Here is a 21,827-nt window from a genome sequence, read left to right on the forward strand (position 1 = left end):
ACAAGTATATCACATAAGAATGTTATGTAACAGGGATCACTACACTGGAATTTTAAAGTCTTGATGGCGACCCTCATTTCTGAGAGGCTCCTATGTCTGCAGTATTGGTTAGTTTACTATTTAGACAGTACAATATAATGGTTAATAGCATGGACTCTGGAGCCAGCTTCTGGTTTAAGTTCCACCTTACCAATTATTAACTGGTGACCTTGGGTAAGTTACTTAAGCTTAACTTTTCTGTAAAATGTGTACAATAACAGTACCTACTGTGAAACTAATACAATATTGTAAGTCAACTAGACTTAGATTAAAAAATCATTTTAAAATACCTAAAAGCAAACAAATATAGTACCTACTTTGTAGTGCTGTTTTGAGGAATATTTTTTAATGTATGTAAAGTGCTTGGAAGAGTGTCTGGCATGTAACAAGAGCAATATTTGTGTTTGCTATTCCTGCTACAATTGGAAAGGAGAATAAGTTCCAGATTTCCACCTGTCCCTTCCTTAACAGAAAAATTCTTTTTCCACGGGGAGTCAGTTGGGGTATTTTGCCAGTTGCTGGTTTTACCTATTACAACTGTAAACCTAGGAACTGGAGAAATTACCAGAGAGTGGGTTTGTACACCCCTGGCCCCACTATGAGTTGGATTTATCCATTTATCATTTGACATTCATTAGCCCTCACTCTGACTGTGGGTAACTGTGATGCTCTCATTCCCCAGGATGACTGTTAGCTCAGAGCCATTGTCTACTAAGCCCTGGCGAGTATGTGGATTTTTATTTCTCCGCTACACAATTACTTTGGGAAATTACTGTGTGTCCTTTCAGGGGTAACTAGGAAGCTTTACTGTACATAATTACAATGTTACCATAACATCCTTCCTCAAGGCTCTCAGGTTCCCCTTCATTCTAGGGACCCTGGATACACAACCTGAGGAGCTATGGCCCTCTCTCATGGTGACCCAACTCTCTTTTTGACAGACTTCTTTTGGTTAAATGAGCCATACTTCTATTTGAGTCCTAGGGCCCCATGATTCAAGTAATTTCCACCAAAGGTCAAACCACTCAAAACCCAGAGCCTTAAAACAACCACCATTTATTTAATGTACAGTTGTTGGGAGTTGGCAATTTGGGCTGGGCACATCTGGACTATTCTTTTGCTTGTGTCCACTGGACTCTCACGTTATCTGTGGTCAGCTGCTGCTAGCAGTCTTGGTGACACTACTTCTAGGAGTTGGTTGGCTATTATTTGGGGATACAGGGATAACTGGGGCATGAGTTTGATCATCCAGTCTGGTGGCAGCAAGCTTACAAGACTAGCAATAGTGTGGGCCCCAATGCATAAGCACTTTTCTTGCTTTTGTCTGCACTGTTTTTGCCAATGTCCCATTGACCAAAACAAGTTAAAAGATATCTTCAAGAGAAAAAAAAACAGGTCACCTCTTGACAGATCTGCAGCATCAGTGCAAAGTTATAGATTCAGGGAGAGGGAGCATTTGTGGTGATTTTTATTCTGCCCCAGGCACCAATCCTCTTCCCCCTCCTATTCTGGAGCCCTAGCCTTTTGCAGGCATATCACTCAATTTCTTTACAAAAAACACTGTTCATTTTTATCCAGGAGATACACTCCTTCACTGGTGATGAGGGAAAGGAAGATGGTGAAAGTAAAACCCAAATTATTCAGCCATTTTTCAAATACTTTTTAAAATAATCATTTCCTTTCCCTCATCCTCCCATGTCCGCTTTCCATACCTGGTCCTTCTTCCCTCAAAGTGGCTCTGTTTCTGCAGCATCCTTTGCCTGCCTGAGATTCGCTGGGCTGTGGTGCCCTCCTGTGTGATTTCAGTTTGAGCCAACCTGTGTTCATTCCAGGAATTTATCACATATTTTGGGCCACTAGGGGCTTCCCCGATAGCTCAGCTGGTAAATCCAATTGCAATGCAAGAGACCTGGGTTCGATCCCTGGGTTGGGAAGATCCCCTGGAGAAGGGAAAGGCTACACACTCCAGTATTCTGGCCTAGAGAATTCCATGGACTGTATAGTTATGGGGTCTCAAAGAGTCAGACACGACTGAGCAACTCTCACAAGATTGTACAGTTTCCCAAAGACAATGCATTGCCTGAGGCTGTCTTGTCTACTCTGTTTCTCCTAAAGCTGGGGTTGAGATTGTATCATTTATAGATTGCTTGTGCTGTTCTGCTTGCCTTAGACAAAAATTTTAATATAAAAATGAGCAAAGGAACCAGAGCCTGGGCAACTTGAGGGGCAAAGAGAAAGGGGTGAGGAGAAGGGAAAGTTAACTGAAAAAAAAAAGCCTAACTCTCCTCTCCCCCACTGATGCCACTGCCCCTGGGGTTTCCAGGACCCTTTTAGTCTGCCTTCCAGTCATCTAGTCCATGGGGCCCTCCTTCCTTTTGAGGCCACTATGAATGACCAATAAACATAATATTCAGCTTCAACTGTAATCAAATATAAGCAAATTAATCAGAATAATGCTTTGCTTTTAGATTAGCAATAATAAAATAATACCTAATAATAATATGAGTGAGGATGTGGGGAAATGGACAGCGTCATACTCCTGAGGGAGTGGAAATTGGTACAACCTTTCTTACATGGAAATTGAATATACTGATTAAAATGAAGACTGCAAATCTTTTTCTTAGCTCATCCAAATGTTTATATATATATATATATATTTATTTATTTAATATATATATTTAATTGAAGTATAATTTATTTACGGTATTGTGTTAGTTTCAGGTGTACAATAAAGTGATTCAGTTATATATGTGTGTGTGCACTCAGTCATATTCAACTCTTTGTGATCCCATGACTGTAGCCCGCCGTCTCCTCTGTCCATGGAATTTTCCAGGCAAGAATACCGGAGTGGGTTTTCATTTACTACTCCAGGGGATCTTTCTGATGCAGGGATCGAACTCGTGTTTCCTGCACTGGTGCACTACCATTGCACCGCCTAGGAAGCCCTCAGTTTTATGGAGGGCTTTTCTGTCTGACTGACTTACTGTCTGAGCCACTGGGGAAGCCTATATATCTATATCTAAATATACTTTTTCAGATTCTTTTCCACTGTAGGTTATTGCACAATATTGAATATAGTTCCCTATGCTATACAGGTCTTTGTTCTTTATCTCTTTTCTATATGAAAAAGTGAAAGTGTTGGTCATAGACATTCCCTTCTCCAGGGAATCTTCCCGACCCAGGGATCAAACCTGGGTCTACCGCATAGCAGGCAGATTCTTCACTGTCTTTTATGTGTTAATCCCAAACTCCTAATTTATCCCTCTCCCTCCAGTAACCATAAATTTGTTTTCTATAAGACTACAAATCTTTTGATAGAGTACTTCCTTTCATGCAAATGTGCAACAATATCTGTATGTATAAAAGATGTCTAACCTTGCCAGTAAACAAAATATGCAAATTAAAACAATGAGATGTCATTTTCACCTAGAATGCCCAAGATTTAAAAGAATATCAATGCTATTATTAAGAAAGTAGAGGATGTTCATGGATACCTTAGAGCTGTGTGAAAGACAGTTTGACAATATGTATCAAAATCATTAAACAAATGAAAAACTTTTGATCCAAGAACTCCATTTCTAGGAATGTACCAGAGCGAGACATCAGAGAAGTATACAAAGATATGCCTGAGGATGCTAATCTCAACACTGTTTATGACTGTGGAAACTTTGAAACCATCCAAATATCCTTCAGTTAATGATTGGCCTGCTATAAGGAGTCATACACAGTACTCTCAATCACAAAGAATCAATATGAAAGGATAAGCAAGATATATCATTATGTTTAAAACAACTATCAAGGCAGTATGTTACTATGATTTCACTTTTGTCTTACTATTGGTGTGTGAAATATATATGTGTGTGTGTATGTGTGTCTGTGTGTTTCGTTGATTAAAATTGACTAAAACAGATACCAAGCTGTTAATAGTCTTTTTTTTCTGGTGGTTGTGATCCTAGAAACTTTGCTTTTCTCATAATATATACTTAAGTTTCAATGATCTACAAACAATTGGTAAAAATCATATATATTAAAAATTAAGAAATTTTGTAAAGTTGCTAAGCTTCTCTGATAGTTAAATAAATGCAAATTAGAAGAATAATAAGATACAACTATTGCCTATCATGTTGAGGAAAAAAATTCCAAGACTGACAATATTGTATAGAGCTTCCTTCTCTAAACTTCTTTGATCAACCGCATGTATTAGGAAAACTTTTTGACCTCAAACACTAAATATCTATGCTATGTGATGGTTTTTTATAATAAAGAATGAATTATATTATTCATCCTCTTCTGCCACTTGCAAATTCATGTTTACAATGATGCTATTGCAATAAATTCTGGCATAAGAAAAACTGGAAACGTTCAGAACACCCATCAACAAGGGACTTGTTATAAGAATTATTGAACACTATGAGCTGATATATGTATTGGTGTAATTATCCATCTTCAAGGAGAGTGAGGTAGTTGTGTGTTATTGACATGGTAAGGGCACCTTATCAACACATCACATCTGGAGGTATATACAGGAAACATGATCTCAGTTCATGGCTGCTGGGGCGGGGTGGGGAAAGGGAAACTAAGCAGGGAATTTGCTTTCCATTGTTCTCATTGTGCTGCTGACAAAGTCTAACAACTCGCTTTTAGACTTTGCCCATTAGCAGAATACTACAGATATAAAGCAAAAACAAATAAGACGCTTGAATGAATAACGCAGAATGCACACAACTTAAAGTTCAATTAGTTGGTTTGGTGTGTTTGTACTAGCTTACAACCGGGGACCGAAAAAATTCCTAAAGGGATTTGAGGCGACAGGAAATGCGTTCAAGCTTCGAAGTTGCTCAAGATCGTGCTTATGAAGCAAAATTTCTAACGATTCGAGCAAGTTTCACTTTGCTTCCGTTAAAATTTAAAAGTTAAAAGTTGAAAAAGGACCACTGGGGTCAGGAAGCTAGGTCTCCCCGACAAACTGCCCGCCCCTCCCCGCTCCTCCAGACTCCCCCTTAACATTGCCCCTTCCCCGTCCCAGGGCTCTGGATCCCTGGCGCTCTGCCTGATCCCGCCCCACGTGGCCCCGAGGCAGCCTAGGAGGGCGGCCCGGCGGGGCACCAGTGCCCGCTGTGGCCAGAGCACAGCCAGAGGAGGAGGGAGCACAGCCAGAGGAGGAGGGAGCACAGCCAGAGGAGGAGGGATCCCGCAGTGCAGCGCAATTAGCATCTGCTGCCGCGCGATCCACCTACCGCGCCGATTCCCCGCGAGAGCGTCCTTCTGTCCCCTGAACCAGCGGGAATCACCTGGCTCTGGGCACTGTATCCGGGGCCACAGCAAACCGATGGCAGCAGCAGCAGTCCTGTCGGGCGTAGCAGTGCGGCTGTCGCGCTCAGCCACGACCCGCGGCTCCTATGGCGCCTTCTGCAAGGGGCTCACGCGCACGCTGATCACCTTCTTCGACCTGGCCTGGCGTCTGCGCATGAATTTCCCCTACTTCTACATAGCGGCTTCGGTGATTCTAAACGTCCGCCTGCAGGTACATATTTAGAGCAACTAACTTTGTGGCAGTGGGGAGGCCCAGCCGGATGGCTGACCTCCACCCACTGGCTCACCCGCCCTAGAGCACAGAGCCCAGCTCGCCTCGCGCACACACACTTGCCGGCCTGTCCTGCTGTCGCCCCACCTTTTCATATAAACGCGCGGCTAGAAATCATTATTTGTGGAAAGCCTGCAATCTAACCAGGAAACTCTAAAATAAACGAGAAGTTGAATCTCAAGGAAGTAGCTAATTCAAGGAACAGAACTTAAAAATCTGAAAATCCTCAGAAATATTTAAGAAGTTCTTCTGTACATAAAGGGCTTCTTCCCTCGTGGCTCAGCTGGTAAAGAATCAAATGAGCACGCACGTTGGGAAATTACAATGAGCACAGGATGCGCTAAAGGAGAAAAAAAAGGAAAAGTTACCAAGGACTTAAATAAACTGCACAAGAATGGTCCAAATAGGAAGCAAATCTTCCAAATTTGAAAAAGAAGTGAAAGGACTTCCCACTGGATGGAATCAATTCTAGGCAATAGATGGATGGAAGCTGGAGGAAACTGATCACATGATCTGGAAGACATACTTGTCTTCATCCCCCAAAGGAAAAAACAGAACCTTCAGGGGAAAACAAACATTTCAAACTGTACAAGGAGAACATGCTTCCTATATGAAGCAACCTCAGTTTTCAACCATTGCGGGGAGTGTGAGAAAAGGAATCGGAACACTGGCATACGTGGATCAAGACTCTGCAATCACAGAAAATCCAATCATAGCTTCAACATCCCTATTCAATGAACAGTGTTTAAATAACCATTACAGAGGAAATATTAGTTATGCTTTTTCGTTTTTAGAGTAAATCTCTAGACACATCAGGGAAGACTAAATTATGGTCATAGAACAGAATGGGAATGGTAATCAACTTTGACAAGTACAAGCAACAAGTTGGCAACCAGAGGGGAGGAAAGGGAATAGTGGTGTTATTCTCCTAAACTAGGAAGTCTCCAGGTGAAAGAATAAGGCAGATTCAGGGGTTATATTTTTGAACTGAAGGAGTTAACCAACAGGAAACTTAAAAATAGTGATACAATGGTAGGGAAGTGGGGCAGGAAAACCCAGGAGACAGCAGGAAGGCAGCAGAAAACGTCTCACTTCATCAAAGTTAACAAATAGTAAGAAAAGCATATTACTAGGAAAACTGGAGTTAACCTCTAAACAGACATGTAAAGTTTTTGCCTCTGGAATGGGAAAGCAAAAGCTAAGAAGGGTAGGTGGGGATTCACTGCTTTTCATTATATGCCCTTTTGTACTGGTTGATTTTTTTTTTATAATCCTTTATATGCATGTATTATCTTGATTAAAAATTAAAACCTATTAAAAGTGAATTTACTGCAGTTGGAAGGAAATTTGGGGGAAGGGGGTTGGGGAGTGGCCCATGAGTCCAGGTAGGTTCTGCCTTCCTATCTTTCTGCAATAGTGGATGCGTATCCTAAACTGTTCCCGAATGATCACATGAAATATGATTTCCTTGCTTTCCAAGTACAGCATAAGATCATAAGGAAATGCCTGATGAAATGATCAGTAATCTTCAGATAGTCCAGAGCTTCCTTACTCTATGAAACTTCTCATGAGCTAATCTCTGCCATGTCATGTTTAAGGTAAAAACAAAACAAAAAGTGTGATGTAATTTTTCTTTTTTTCTTTCTTTTACTTTTTTCCATTTATTTTTATTAGTTTGAGGCTAATTACTTTACAATATTGTAGTGGGTTTTGTCATACATTGACATGAATCAGCCATGGATTTACATGTATTCCCCATCCCGATCCCCCCTCCCACCTCCCTCTCCACCCGATTCCTCTGGGCCTTCCCAGTGCACCAGGCCCGAGCACTTGTCTCATGCATCCAGCCTGGGCTGGTGATCTATTTCACCCTAGATAAGATACATGTTTCGATGCTGTTCTCTCGAAACATCCCACCCTTGCCTTCTCCCACAGAGTCCAAAATTCTGTTCTGTACATCTGTGTCTCTTTTTCTCTTTTGCATATAGGGTTATCGTTACCATCTTTCTAAGTTCCATATATATGCATTAGTATACTGTATTGACCTTTATCTTTCTGGCTTACTTCACTCTCTATGATGGGCTCCAGTGATTTAATTTTTCAAAACTGAAGAATTGGGCAAGTACCCCATGATGTTTAGACAAGGTTCTCACATTTTAGTATTGATCATAATAGCAAGGGGGCGGGGGGGATAAGCTAAATATGCAACAGAAGCTGGGCTAAACAGAAATAGTTCGTCAATGGAATGGGGTAGTATGTGCATGCTCAGTTGCTCAGTCCTGTCTGACTTGTTGTGATCCCAGGGACTGTAGCCTAACAGGCTCCTCTGTCCATGGCATTTTCCAGGCAAGAATACTGGAGTGGGTTGCCGTTACTGAGCCAGACAGAAATATTTATTATATAACATACACTCTTCTTAATTATAGAGAACTAATACTTGGAAACACTATATGCACAGCATATCCCCAAATATGCATTCATGGCTTTCATGAAGTGGCTAAAAGGATCACTTCTCATAGGGAGGTATTAGATTACCTGCTACCTTTAGGGGATCAGGCTCCCCAGGTGGCTCGGATGGTAAAGAATCTGCCTGTCATGCAGGAGGCCAGGGATCGATCCCTGGGGTGGGAAGATCCCCTGGAGAAGGGAATGGCAACCCACTCCAGTATTCTTGCCTGGAGAATCCCATGGACAGTGGACCTGGCGGGCTACAGGCCATGGGGTCGCACAGACACGACTGAGTGACTAGCTTTAAGGGGAATACATCACTAGACAAAGGGGCGAGCTTAACAAACAGGGGAACTTTTAGCATGGCCTGGAGACCCCATCCCCTTGCCACCGGTTCCTGTTCTTAATGCATCATAATCCAGAGGTAGAGCTCTGCCCTGGTTCGGGTGATAATGCACATGACAGAGCCACAGCTTCCTTGGTCATGCTGGTGTTCATTGTGAATAATTAAAACAAACAAGTGAGATCTTCTAAAGCAAATGAGTTTTATTGGAAGAACACAGGTATTTAACAAAATACGAGAAAATGAAGCAAGGAATACATTTTAAAGACACAGAAATGAGGCTAAATCAGGGAAACTCAGCTGTATGGCTTCTTTTCTTTTTTTGTTTTGTTTTCTCACCATGCCATGCAGCATGTGGGATTTTATTTCCCCCACCAGGGACTGAACCCCCTCCCCCCTATATTGGAAGCACGGAGTCTTAACCACTGGACTGCTGGGCAAGTCCCAACAGTATGTCTTTTTATATTCTCTGCTGTGAAAGGTTACCAGTGAACCTTTGCAGGCTCTCACTCATTCTTGCGGGTCTAGTCCCAAACCATAACAAAAGTATTACTGGCTCAACTAGGATAAGATGAAAAGTATTCCAAACCAAGTAGCTACGGCCAGGAAACTCAGTGGCACAGAAAAGAGAAGGCTGTGGGAAGGTCTCAGAGAAATGAGGCCTGCTAGAGAGACCAATCAGCCTGAGACAGTGCCTTCAAGCATCTGGAATACAAAAACAGCACACACACACTTTGACATGCCCCCAAGGGTACAATATTTTTAAAGATTTCTTGAGGAAGCACAAAAGCACATATTATACAAAATGAAAACAACCCAAAGTCCAAGCCATTCCCAAAGGCACAATACCCCAAAGTCAATTTCTGGTCAAATGAAAACTCGCTGATGTCACAGGGCCACCCCTTGAGACGAGGTCCTCCGCATAAAGCCGTAGACTTCTGTAGAACTGCTGAGATTCTATGAAATTCAAAATCCTATGGACTAAAGGTTAACCTTATAGACGACTAATGCAGATACTATGTATATGTAGAGAAACCAAGCCAAAACCATAATTCAGAGGCTGTAAATGGCATTAACCATTTCCCGAAGGAGAAATATTCTTCCCTCTCAGTTCTAAACTATAAAAACTCTTGGAGGGAGGTGACACTCATTTGTGACCATGGAAGGTTCTTTTTTATTATTTTTTAAACCCCTTTATTGCTGTATGAGCAATGACTGACATACAAAAAGATGTACACATCTTAATGTATACAATCGAATGAGTCTGGAGATAAGTATACATCCATAAAGCATCTCCATAATCTATACCGTAAACACACCCATCCACTCTGAAGTTTCATTCTACCTTCATAATTTATTATTAGTAGTATTTAGTAATAAAAACATGACAGATCAAGATCCACTCTCTTAGCCTTTTCAGGACACATCAGTTCCGGGGTCTGCAGGAGATGCACAGGTGCTTGGTTCCTGGCTTTAACTATATCCTATATCCTGTAGCTCAGTACTCTGACAACCTACTAGAGGAAAATCTACAACAGGCCTTTCAGCATTCTGGAAGGGGCTTCATCTGACTGATGGGGGAGGCTGGGTAAACCAGTGAATCTCCTTAGGATTCACTGAAGTGGGTGCACTGCTGCTCTTTTCCAAAGCTGATAAGAAGTAGTACAGTAGGCTTGCACATGAATGAGGAGAAGCAAAGGAAGCTCAGAAAGCCAACCCAAATCAAAACTGTGAGGTGGCCTCGTTGGCAGCACTCAGTAACCCATTATGGGTGCATGCTGGAGTCAGCATAGTGGACTGGGAGGGAAATTCAAATCCATAGGGATGAAGAGACTATTCAAACTGTCCAGGAATGCACAGATTTGACTCATTCTGTCCACTCTTTTTGACAGAGCTGCACACTAAACTTCCATAAGTAAATCTCTGCCGGATCGGAGTCTTTGCCTCCTCCCAAGTATTCTAGCAGGTCCTGTGCACCACAAGACACAAAAATCGGACCTCTGCCAATTGGAGATCAAATCTCTGCTCCTTCAGAGTACTTGACAAAATGACAGTGAGAGAGAAGTTCAGCTCCGCTTGCCAACAGACTGCTGACGTCAGCAGAGTGACTTAAACCTTCTCTAAACAAGGTTTGTACTGTTCATCCTCATCCCCAGTGATGCTATTGATCACAGAGAATTCGCCCTGAGGACTTATGTATGGTTTAAAAGCTCCTAGAGGACAAGCAGTCACTCATCCTTTTCACTTGTCCTTCAGGTGTTGTTTCCACAAGTTCCTCTTGAGGAATTCCTCTGCCCAGGTCTGGCTATGGCCAGAACTTTAGAATCAGCACTTGGAGGGATGGTGAAGATCCCCAGGGGACCTGGTATCTCACGGGGAGCACATTGTAAGGGACACTCAAATGAGGAAAATGAAATTGCTCATGCTGAAAATGGACGAGGGCTTCTTTCTCACATTTCCTCAAAAACTGTACTGTGGTCAGTTCTTTGTCTGACTCTGCGAAATCACTTCAGTCGTGCCTGACTCTGTGTGACCCCACAGAGAGCAGCCCACCAGGCTCCGCTGTCCCTGGGATTCTCCAGGCAATAGGCTGCCATTTCTGACTCTCTGCAATGTATGCAAATCTTTTCTGTAAGTTAAATAAGCCTCTTGGGAATTTGAAAAACCATGAGTGTTCCTTCAGGGACCTGGCAGAAAAAGCAGTGACCAAGAGCCCATAAAGCTACAGGAAAAGGACAGAAAATATCACCGGGAAAAAAAAAAAAATAGTGTAAGCAACAGCAGTCCCTTCTCAGAACTCCCTTAGATTATATACTGTGCAACAGTACAGCTGGACAAAGAGTTCCCCTTCCACACCAGCCATTTGTCACAGGTCTAGGCAACACAGAGCAAGGAAGAGACAGCAAAGCCTTCACTTGCAGACAAAATCACAATTCACTTGGCAAAATCGAAAACAATCCTGTTCCCATAATAAATGTCCTAGTTTATACCAAAGCTGTAACTTCTTATAGTATATCCATCAGGGTCCATTGTTAATTTTTGTGCCTCAGCTATGCTAACCCATAGGAAGGGCATGAGTATGGAGAAAGAAGACAGGAGAAAGAGCCCTGAACCCATAATGCCCACCACAGTCATCACACCAAAGACCCTTGTCCTCCCCACTGGCAAACTTTCCTTATACTCTCAGAGCCGCCTCCTCATAGGCCTGCTGGGCCCAAATTTCCTGAATCAAGAGAAAGCAAAAGCCTGACATGGGGAAACCATCAGGCCTTGTCCCTCCCCCAATTGAGTTCCCCTTTCCTCTCCCCCACTCCAGTAGCACACCACCACAAACAATGCATAACTGTCCCTCCACTGTTTACCAACAACACCTTCTTCCTTGAGAGTGCAGAGAAGGTCCCCCTGAGGCAATGTCACCCCCACCAACAGGAAACCCCAAATGGAAGAGGAGCAACCACCAGCCAGCCTTTCTGCTAGAAAGGCTTTCTAGCAGATACACGGGTGGGAGAGACAGCTACAGCCTGGGGATGCAGCCCTCTCCAGCAAGAGGAATATAAGGGCTTCATCCTCCAGCTGGGGCACCTGACTCGGGAGGTTCCTACACATCCATGCTCATCGGCATATGCCCCGAAGGAAGCAAAAGGCCACGGATTCGTGGACAGTTCACTGACTAGACCCACTGGACCTCTGTCTTCCAGCCAATGTGCAGAGTGTGCTCAGTGGAAGAGTGCAGAAAGTGAATGTGGAAAGTTCCAACCACATTCTGACAAACAGAGTTGGGACTCCTCAGGATTCCCAAAGTGCCCTCGCTCAGAACAATGGCACAGAATTCTGACATCAGGCTACCACCACCTTTTGCCCCAGACTCAATATTTCCCATACCCCACATGCTGCCATTGCCAATATGCACCTTTTAGGACTTTAGCAAGGCACCTGAGGTGTGTGAGTGTCAAAGGAAGAAGTGTCTAGTTGGTATATCAGTAGAACACACCAGCAACACCAGTTCACATTCATGTGCCTCTTTATGGGCACAGGTAGTCTCACCAGATGAGTTGAGTGGTCTACTCAACCAACTGTAGTCAACATCAGCGGGCGCCTCCCAGGAGATCCTCTCAGACTACTGCTTTAGGCCACAGTATAGGAAGGGGAAAGGTCACCTTTCCTGCGATGCTTTTCACAGCCTAAGGCAGTGCACAGACTGAAGCAGGAACACAAGAACATCCCTAACAGTGAAGTCCGGAACTCTGAGGAATGCTCTCACATAGGGTAAAGCCTTCATCATGAAAGTCTCACCATTGCCAGAAAGGAATCCACTGTCATGTCACACTCAGTGATGTGCACTATTATGTTCAGTCCCCTTGCTACAATGATCCCAGGCAGTACCAGGGATTGAGAAATAGGTAGGAGACACTTTTGACCACAGAAAGTCCAATGCACCTTTCACATTGAGGGCCTATGTCCTTCCATCCAGCTTTCTCCTTGTGCTCTGACAGCAGCTCTACAGAAGGTCACTCTTCCCAGCCCCTTCCCCACCTCTAGGCTTTAGGCACCCCAACAAAGGTCCGTATGTAGCCAGACATTCCATCTTTCCTGATCAGGGAACTCCTTCCCACTTTGAGCCTCTAATCTCTACAGTACTTCTCCTGAAAAGAACCGACAATCATAAGTGGCCTGAGAACCACTCATGAAACTCATTTAGTTCAAGATTCAGTTGGTACAGCTACTATGGAAAACAATATGAAAGCCCCTCAAAAAATGAAAATGAGAACTACCATCTACTCCAGCAATCCCACTTGTGGTATGTATCAAAAGGAATACATCACACCAAGAATTTCTAGAACATTCACATTCCCACAAGTGAGTAGACATGCACTAGGTACTGTCTCATGAGCCTAAGTGACATGGCTGGCCTGGGAATGAATTCCTGGGAAAGACCCAGCAAGCTAGACTCCATCTCAAATTCAGAAGAGGATTACCTTCTCTTTCCACGAGAGCCCTGATCCGTGACACTGTCATCAACTGGAGAGTCAACTTTTTGGCATCTTCAACCTTGTGACTTATTTTGAAGTGCCACTACACAGCAGATTGACCTCTTAAACCATCCATTTAGGTGTTCTTGACCCCTGCCTCAAATGAAGTCAGCCAAGATGACATTGATGGGCAATGGGAACAAGTGTGTGTGGAAGGGGAGGAAGGCCTCACGGTTATCCTTAAATTTCACAGTTTTCTTGACTAGGAAACAGGCAGTTTTGATCATCATCGTGTTACCTGGAGAAGGAACATGGGCTTAGGGCAAGTTTTTCTAAGTATCTTAGGCTTCAGGTTTTCACTGAGTAGGAAGCTATCATGACCCCTATCTTTCACAGCTTTAAAGTAATTTTCCCAATTATAGGGATAAACACAGAGGCTTTAAACATGGCCTCTTAAAACTACATACTTTAGTTTCCAATCACAAAGAAATGTGGATTTTCTTTTAACCTTCACTGAATGAAATTCAGGTCTGTGATGCCACCTTGTGGATAAAACCCGTGCTAATAAAGCAACACAGGAGCCGGAGGTTTCTATGAAACTAGAGCTTAGAAGTGTCTTGGAATGCACCTTAGAACAGTTCATATTTCTATAGAGCGCTTTCCTCCCACCCCAACTGTGAAAACTCTTCCACAGATTTTCAACAAATTAACCACTGCCCAGAAAAGAAGTAACGTTACACAGACAATGAAAGCGAGGAGACCTTTTCGGCACTGCCAGTTAACAAGCATCATCGTGGTGCCAGAACTTTGGTACTGAGCCAGATCAGCTTTGGCATAAGGCGTCAGAGATGGTCACACAAGCAAGTGGCTCAGAGTAAGGCAAGGTATGAGTTGCTGGGCTCCCTCTTGGCATCACAGCAGGATTTAACAGGCTGGTTTCCAAACAGAAGCCCTGTAATATCTGAGGAAATTTGCTGGCCCTGTAAAAGGAAACAAACGTTTGGTTGAAATGGGGACCTGGACAGGTAGGGAGACGAGCTAAATGAAGCCACAGTGATCTGTTCCCACATTCTGGAAATGGTGTGCTAATCCCTTCAGTGCCTCCTTTGTGCTGAGCACTTTACAAGAAGCATACAAGAGATACCCATGAGAGCAAGGTGTGATTCCCATTTGGCAAATGTGGAAATTGAGGCCCAAAGATGACAGTAAGAAAGAGTCAGACTCAGACACTAAAATTTACTTTTAATGAAACACGATGCATCGTCTCAGCAACATCTGCAAGGCAAAAAATAACAGTATTGTGCCCCCCGCCCCCCCTCCCCCACAAATGGCAGAAGGGTAAATATTTAATGAAATCCTGACCTGCATATTACTTGAATTGTTAGCCTACATCTCCAGGACCCCTGCAAAGTAAACGCCCACCCACTTATAGTGGGAATAGACTGGGAGACTATCATGATCTGCCACTCACTTGGTGTACAGGCCTCATCTTTCTCCCCTTTCCTAAATAGAGCTGACTTGAAATTACATTCAAATCCATGTTCCCTGACCTGAAAAAACCAGCACTCCCACAGTCTCTGGATTCCTGAAATTTGTTTTTCACAATCCCAACCAGTCCAACCTGCATCTGCCTGGTGTTACAAGTGTTATCCAAAAGGATAAAAAGACAGATCCGAACTCTGATGTGAAGATGGCAAGATCAGGCTTTTTGGAAAGGTGACATTCTAATAAATTCAGTATGTCTGTAATAATGGCACTCACGCAGAACTGGAACAAGATGCCACTGACTAGTGAAAGACATCGATTATAAACATAGTGTCTGAGCAGCGCTCAGGGAGTGATCCTGACATTGTTGCAAGTTCCTATCTTAGAGACCCAGGGAAGACATTTCAACACCATGTTAAAAAATGTTGCAGCTGACGGGATGGATGCTACCCTCCTCCCAGCATTTGTGGCCCCACAGAACATAAGGTTGCACTTACTCATCTGGCAGGTCTGGAAAGCTAATTCCGGGTCCACTCTCTTCTCCTTACAGGCCCATCGGCTGGCCAGTACTAGATTTTGCCATCACCAGGTCCTGAAGGAAACAGTGATTATACAGATCTACAAGGAGACTTGCTTACAGATGGACAGCCTAACACAGTTGCAGGAAAATTAGGTAAGTTGGAAGCTCGTAACATGAGTGGCTGGGGCAAACTTCCCCTTCCCCTGATCCACAAAACACCAAGGCAGCCAAGGGCCGTCAGCTGTCCTAACACCACACGCGATCCCTCAGAGCCTTACTGTCTCGTTTCATGTGGGAAAGAACAGAAAGACCCTCAATGGTTAAGAAAGGTCACCAAAATGGCCAAGATCAACATTTGAGGCAAGCCCCAGCAACGATATATCCACCCCAAACGCCCTACAATAGAAAGCAGAATCAGCTCCATGGCGGCCGCCACTCACCAGTCAGACTGTCAGGCACCCCCACCCACCCAGCCAAACGCTCCCGCCCTTTGCTCACATTAAGCCGCAAACACGACAAAGCAGTAAGACCACAACTGGGAAGGAAGCTCCGAGACCCACATTTAAACAAAGAACGTCTTCTTCAAGTTTCATCATGCCATTACAATAACGCCCAACACCAAACCCGGAAGTGCCTGAGAGATCCTCTCCGCCATCCACCCAGGAGCCCGCAGACACGTCTGTCAAAGTGTCCATGAGGACACACCATCTACCCGACTCTCCAAATCACACCACAGACGGCCAGATACGAATAAAATTAGTAAAACTTACACATCTGCGATCTCCGGAAAGAGAGCCGCCATGTTAAATCCTAACCGAGGAAAACGGTCTACGGAAGCCCCCACAGCACAATCCAGACAGTCAAGAGCTTAGGCACGCGCTAGGGTTTCTTCCACAACGTTTCACGCCCCCGCCTCCCAACATCGTCATTGGTGGGCCTGTGATGATTGACGGGGAGATTGGCCATTCCTCTCAGGGAGGTCTACTGGTGGGAAACTGTCCATTTGCCAAGGCCCAGCTGACGTCATGAAATCTCTGCTCATATTCCTATATCTTTCTATATCCCTGTCCATCCCTCTATGCCTAGCTCTACTTCTTAGGCCCTTGCACATACCTTGTGCTTTGTTTCTTGTCATCTTAGACTTTGGAAAGCATGCACGTTCAAGTTACCCAGGCCTAGGTCAGTTCCATCCCTCTCCAGGAAGCCTTCCAGGTTTTACTCCTTCCAGGCAAAATGTGAATTCTTCATATGAGATACGGACATGGAGATGTATCAGAGCAGAGATGCAGAGGACTGTTTCTGAGCCCTAGGGTCAGATAGTACAGGGCTGTTCGTGGTGTGAGGGACCCTAGGTTTGCACGTGGATATTTTGCAAGTCAGTTCAGGTTACAGACATTTGGGGAAGACGAGGGAACACTGACAACAGGCTAACTCTTAGAAGCTTGCTAGGATTGGTACCATCCTTTTCAGGAATTCCATATCCTTTCCTGCTTTTCTGTCTGTGAAAATATTGTCCTTCCTACAAGGCCCAGGCATAAATCACTTCCCTAGCTCTTTTCCTGAATTCATGTTCCCACCCCAACCACAAGAGTTATTTCTCCTATTGCTATAGGAAGAAAGTAATGAGGATTTCATATCTCTGCTGCAAATGTCACTAAGCTTCACAGTTATACAAAATGAGACTGGAAGCCTACTTCTTTCCAGGAAGCCTCTTGCTGAGAGATTTCTGCACCTGCTCTCAAATTGTAAGTTGTACAAACAAGAAGGTGCAGTTTCCCCTAGGCGTGACTACCTTGAGTGTTGAACTCATCTACACTCCACATGGTGTGTGGACCACATAGCCACTGGGTCCCTTAGCTGGACTGCGTGGTCACAGTGCACAGTGCTCCGAGGAAAGATGATCTGATGCCAGCACTGTCCTTCCCGTGGGAGAGATCCTTTAGGACGGTATCTGAGGCTGCGTGGTGTGCACAGTGTTATGCAGCAGTCCATGACGTGGCCCTACCCACTGTGCCGGCTAATTTTACATGCCACCTTGACTGGTCATGGAGCATCCATATTAAACATTATTTCCGGTTGTATCTGTGAGGGTGTTTCTGGACGAGATGAGCATTTGAATTGGTGACTTAGTGAAATAGAAGGCCTTCCCCAATGTGGGTAGGCACCATTCAATCCGTTGAGGGTCCAAATGGAACAAAAGGCAGAGAAAGGAAAAATTATTCCCTGTTTTCTCCCTATCTCACTCCTTGAGATAGAACGAGTCTCCTCGTTTTCTCCTTCTCCTCAACTTGGATTCACACCACCAGCCCTTCTGGTTCACAGGCCTTCAGAGTGGGACTGAATTATACCACTGGCTCTCCTGGTTTTATACCTTGTAAGCAGGAGATTGTGGAATTTCTCAGCCTCCATAAATAGGGAACTAAACTCAAGATAAACCTCAAGATATATAGATAGATAGATAGATAGATATATGTATACATATATATATATGGGCTTCCTTCATAGCTCAGTTTGTAAAGAATCTGCCTGCAATGCAGGAGACCGAGGCCTGATTCCTTGGTCAGGAAGATCCCCTGGAGAAGGACATGGCAACCGACTCCAGTATTCCTGCCTGGAAATCCCACGGGCAGAGGAGCCTGGCGGTCTACAGTCCATGGCGTCACAAGAGTCGGACATGACTTAGTGACTAAATGAACAGCCAATATACAGATAAATAGATAGGTATAGATAGACATAGATAAACAGATAGATAGATATAAAATGTGTCTTATTGGTTCTGTTTCCTTGAATAACTCTGACTGTTTAATCTGGAACATCGCATCCAGCTGCAGCTGTTAGACTTGGCTTCATAGTCCTCAAATAGAATTCGGAAGAAACAGGAAAATCAAATACACGAAAATTAGTTCCAAACTATGAGTGAGGAAACTAAGATACCAGAAACAAACAGCCAGATATTGGCTCAGAGGGGTTTCTTTTCCACTAGATTAGCTGCTCCTTTGCAAGCCCAGAGAAAGCTTACAGGTGAGCTCTTCTAGAACTGGGGTTGTTCAGTGAGACTCTGACAATGATCCAGAGGGCAGGAGGGCTGTTGCAGGCCTTGTCCAGTAATCAGTAAAGGATGATGAATCCACATGGGGAGGGAAGACAAATAAGACTGGGGCCATTGATGTGAATCCTGCCCCAGGATCTGCCAAGTTTTTCCCATGTGTTCCTAGGCTTCTTGCTCTGACTGGCATCAGCAGATGCGTACATGCTGGACCCTCTCAATCCCTGGCATACAATGACCACTACCACACAGGTCCTATCTTTCAGATCACCAGTGTCTCCTCGATCTGTGGCCAACATTCATTCTTTTTCATTTTTCTCTTGTCTAACTGTGCAGTTTATGGGTTCTTAATTTTCTGACCAGGGGACCGATCCTGGGCCCACAGCAGTGCCAGCACTGAGTTTTACCCACTGGACCACCAGGAAAGGCCTGCCTTTCATTCTTGTCTCATTGATACCTCATTCCACATTCATGGTCTGTCTGAAGAAAATCATATCTTCTTACCTACTGTGTACAGTACATGGGATTCAGGTATGCTCTTGGGATTCATACCACAATTATTCCTCCTACCAGCTGAATATCCTTCGTTGTTTTGTGCCTCAGTTTCCTAATCAGTAGAGTGAGGATCCTAATAAGAACTCTGTCATCAGGCTGCCATGACCCTTGGTGAGTTCATGACAAGCATTTAGACCAGTGACTAACGCACACTAACTAGGACTATTACCTTATCACCAGGCAGGTCTCTGGTCAAATACAACCTCCTTTCTGGAGACTTTCCCATGCTAGCTCTGCCAACCCTAATCTACTTTCTCTGATTCTTTTTCCACTTACCATTCATGTAACGTAATCCACATCTTACAATGTGTTGGCCAGTTTGCCAGTTGTTTTGTTCCACAATTATTGCTTACATCTATGCTAATGTCTTTGTTGACTTATTAACTTTTGCACATGTAAATCTGTATGTCTTCTTCTTAAAACTTTTACCACCAGTTTCCAATTCATCAGCTTAGTTGCTCATTTTCTCCTGGTATAATATAGCTCAATATTCAGTGCAATACATATGAAGATTCAATAGCACATAAAGGAACATAGGGGATCCCCCGTGATATTTGATGTTCCCCATGAGAATGACATAAACTCCCTTGTCCACTAATTGGTTTTACCAGAAGCCACAACGAGGGTGGTGCCCTGATAAGAGAAATTGGCAAAAATGTACTGAAGATTTGGTTGACTGTATCAGGCCCGTCTGTGAAGAAAAGATGCACCAGGCTGAAATGTGTGTTGCAGGAGAGTTGACGTGGAACATGGGCAAGAGAGGAGGCAGTTGAAAGGATTAAGGAGGAGCAAGTGCACAGGAGCAGGAATGTGAAAGAATATGGCCTTCTCAGGGAAGAATGCACCTTCTGGCCTCATGGGAGAAGAGAGTTAATGATATAAAGTGCACAAGATAAAGGGGAAAAGATAAGAGGCCCATAGCAAGGACACGTGGGTTGGATGTGGTAAACTCCATTAAGATCCAATTTGCTTTTCAAATCTACCATTTGGGTGTCACTGTGCAGAACAGATCAAAACAGAGGGTCAGCAGAAAAAGGGAGACTCAGCACCCATCTCGGCCTCACTCCAATATCACGAGAGTCTTGCAGGTGCATGAGCCCGCCTTGTCTGCTGCTCCGTGGAACAGGGCTGTGGATGTGGGTGCCAAAGGCCAGGACGACAGCAGAGCTGAACAAGCAGTGTACGCTGCCATCAACTGCATGTTGGACCAGGTCAATGCCTGTCTGGACCACACGGAGGAGAGGAATGACCACCTCCCTTGCGGCCTCCAAGAGTGCTTGAATCCAACTGGCAAACACATCTTGAGATCCAGCACCTGCTCAGGGAGGCCCCAAGCGATTGGCAGCCCCTAGTGGAGCCCTCCAAGGGCCCCGGGGCCAGGCTTCTACTCTGCCTGCCTGAGCCGGGCTCTAGCCTGAGCCCTCACCACCTGGCTGAGGGCGGCCTGCAGATATCCTTGGGGATCTGCCTGCCTGGGCCATCCTTCTGGTACTTCCCTTTTGCATACTTGGAAAGCCCCCACCACCTGGCATCCCCTCCTGGGATCAGGAGTGGGCCTGTGACCCACCCTACTTGCCTACCTCTCCAAATCCTGGATGCTCCTCACTCTGCCCAGGCCATGAGTGTCCCCATTGAACTAAAGTCCATCAGCATGCACGTGCGCCTGTGCACGTGTGCATGGGCACACACACACACACACACACACACACACACACAATCATTCACATTCTCAACTTTATATAATATATGCACACCTCCTACAAAAGCTGTCTCCCAAAATTAATCCACCCACGAATGGAATGAAACTGCCTGTTTTCCTGCATTCTGAATTTTAGATTTTCCAACCATCATAGTACATCTTATAGGGTAAAGTCATGTCTTAATTTCTTTGTTTGAATGTGTTTGAATAATATTTGAGGGCAGACTGAATAACATTTGAAGGAAAATGATATCGAATGTTCACTGCACTTCTGTAAGTTATCTCTGTATATTGCCTGATCAAGACCTTGGCCCATCTATCGGTTGGTCAGTGTGAGAGTGTCCCTAGTAAACCCAGTCACGTGCCTAGTTTCTGAACTGATGGCATTCTGGCTGCAGACTGTGCTCTTAACCTGTGAAGTTCAGCCTATATGTGGATGGTTAGTGTCACAGTTGCCACCCTCCTTCTTCCCCTCATTGGATGGGCTCCATGCTGCCACAAACATAGGACTGGGCCAGGGTATAGAAATTGTGGTGGGTCGTCTTCTGGGACTTGGGTCATTCACCGAGAGTAGATCTACATCTGGAAGAGTAATGGCTGCCCATACTTGACCCAGATCACTTGTCTGAATCAGCAGACAAACTCAGACCACAGATAGCAGGAACCCGACCTTCATGTCTGTGCCACCGTGGCTGGAGACCAGGATGCAATTGTAGCCTGTGTCCCTAGCCTGTGTCCCTGGGATACAGATAGATGGATAGATGATCGCTGGAGGGATATAGAGACAGAATAAGGAAAAAAAAAGAATGGGGAAGGAGGAGGAAGGCTGATAGGACACCAGCACAGGAAGCAAGGCACAGACTAACCTGCATTTGCTTTTGTCTGGAGGAGACTTGTACCCTAGCACCTTCCAGGATCCTCACAGCCTCTGCAGTCTAATCCACCCTTGCTGCGGGCCTCAACAGAATCCCTCAGTACCTGGAGAACCATCCCGAATGTCAGTAGATGAACACCAGTCACTCCCAAACACTTGGGAGAGAGGTGATCCATGCCTTTCTAGTCTTGGCATACCTGGGGTGGGGAAAAGTACCAGAACAAATAGCAGAAAAGGAGCCCAGAATGGGCAGGCCCCTATTCA

The 21,827-nt window shown here is 44.5% G+C and overlaps 2 protein-coding genes across 3 annotated transcripts in view; both read left to right on the plus strand.

Moving 5' to 3' along the window:
- The window catches only part of LOC133053053 (heparan-sulfate 6-O-sulfotransferase 2), a 210,144-nt gene that overhangs the window by 101,005 nt on the left and 87,312 nt on the right, over window positions 1–21,827 (plus strand). Inside the window, exon 3 of one of the 2 annotated variants that reach the window (XM_061137842.1) lies at window positions 3,622–3,969. The exons of the other annotated variant lie outside the window; for it this stretch is intronic. Within the exon in view, the coding sequence (XP_060993825.1) occupies window positions 3,622–3,736 (115 nt within the window). The 3' untranslated portion in view covers window positions 3,737–3,969. Of the gene's footprint in view, window positions 1–3,621; window positions 3,970–21,827 lie in introns of those variants that run through there. 2 annotated transcript variants of the gene reach the window in all.
- LOC133053054 (small integral membrane protein 10-like protein 2A) lies at window positions 5,128–6,948 on the plus strand. The gene has a single exon (XM_061137845.1). The coding sequence runs from the start codon at window positions 5,369–5,371 to the stop codon at window positions 5,573–5,575; it is 207 nt and encodes a 68-aa protein (XP_060993828.1). The 5' UTR covers window positions 5,128–5,368; the 3' UTR covers window positions 5,576–6,948.

The sequence above is a fragment of the Dama dama genome, chromosome X (assembly GCF_033118175.1).
Source record: "Dama dama isolate Ldn47 chromosome X, ASM3311817v1, whole genome shotgun sequence".
NCBI classification, from domain to species: domain Eukaryota; kingdom Metazoa; phylum Chordata; class Mammalia; order Artiodactyla; family Cervidae; genus Dama; species Dama dama.

Coding starts and splice junctions, on each gene's coding strand:
- LOC133053054 (XM_061137845.1), top strand. CDS start 5,369: ATGGCAGCAGCAGCAGTCCTGTCGGGCGTAGCAGTGCGGCTGTCGCGC.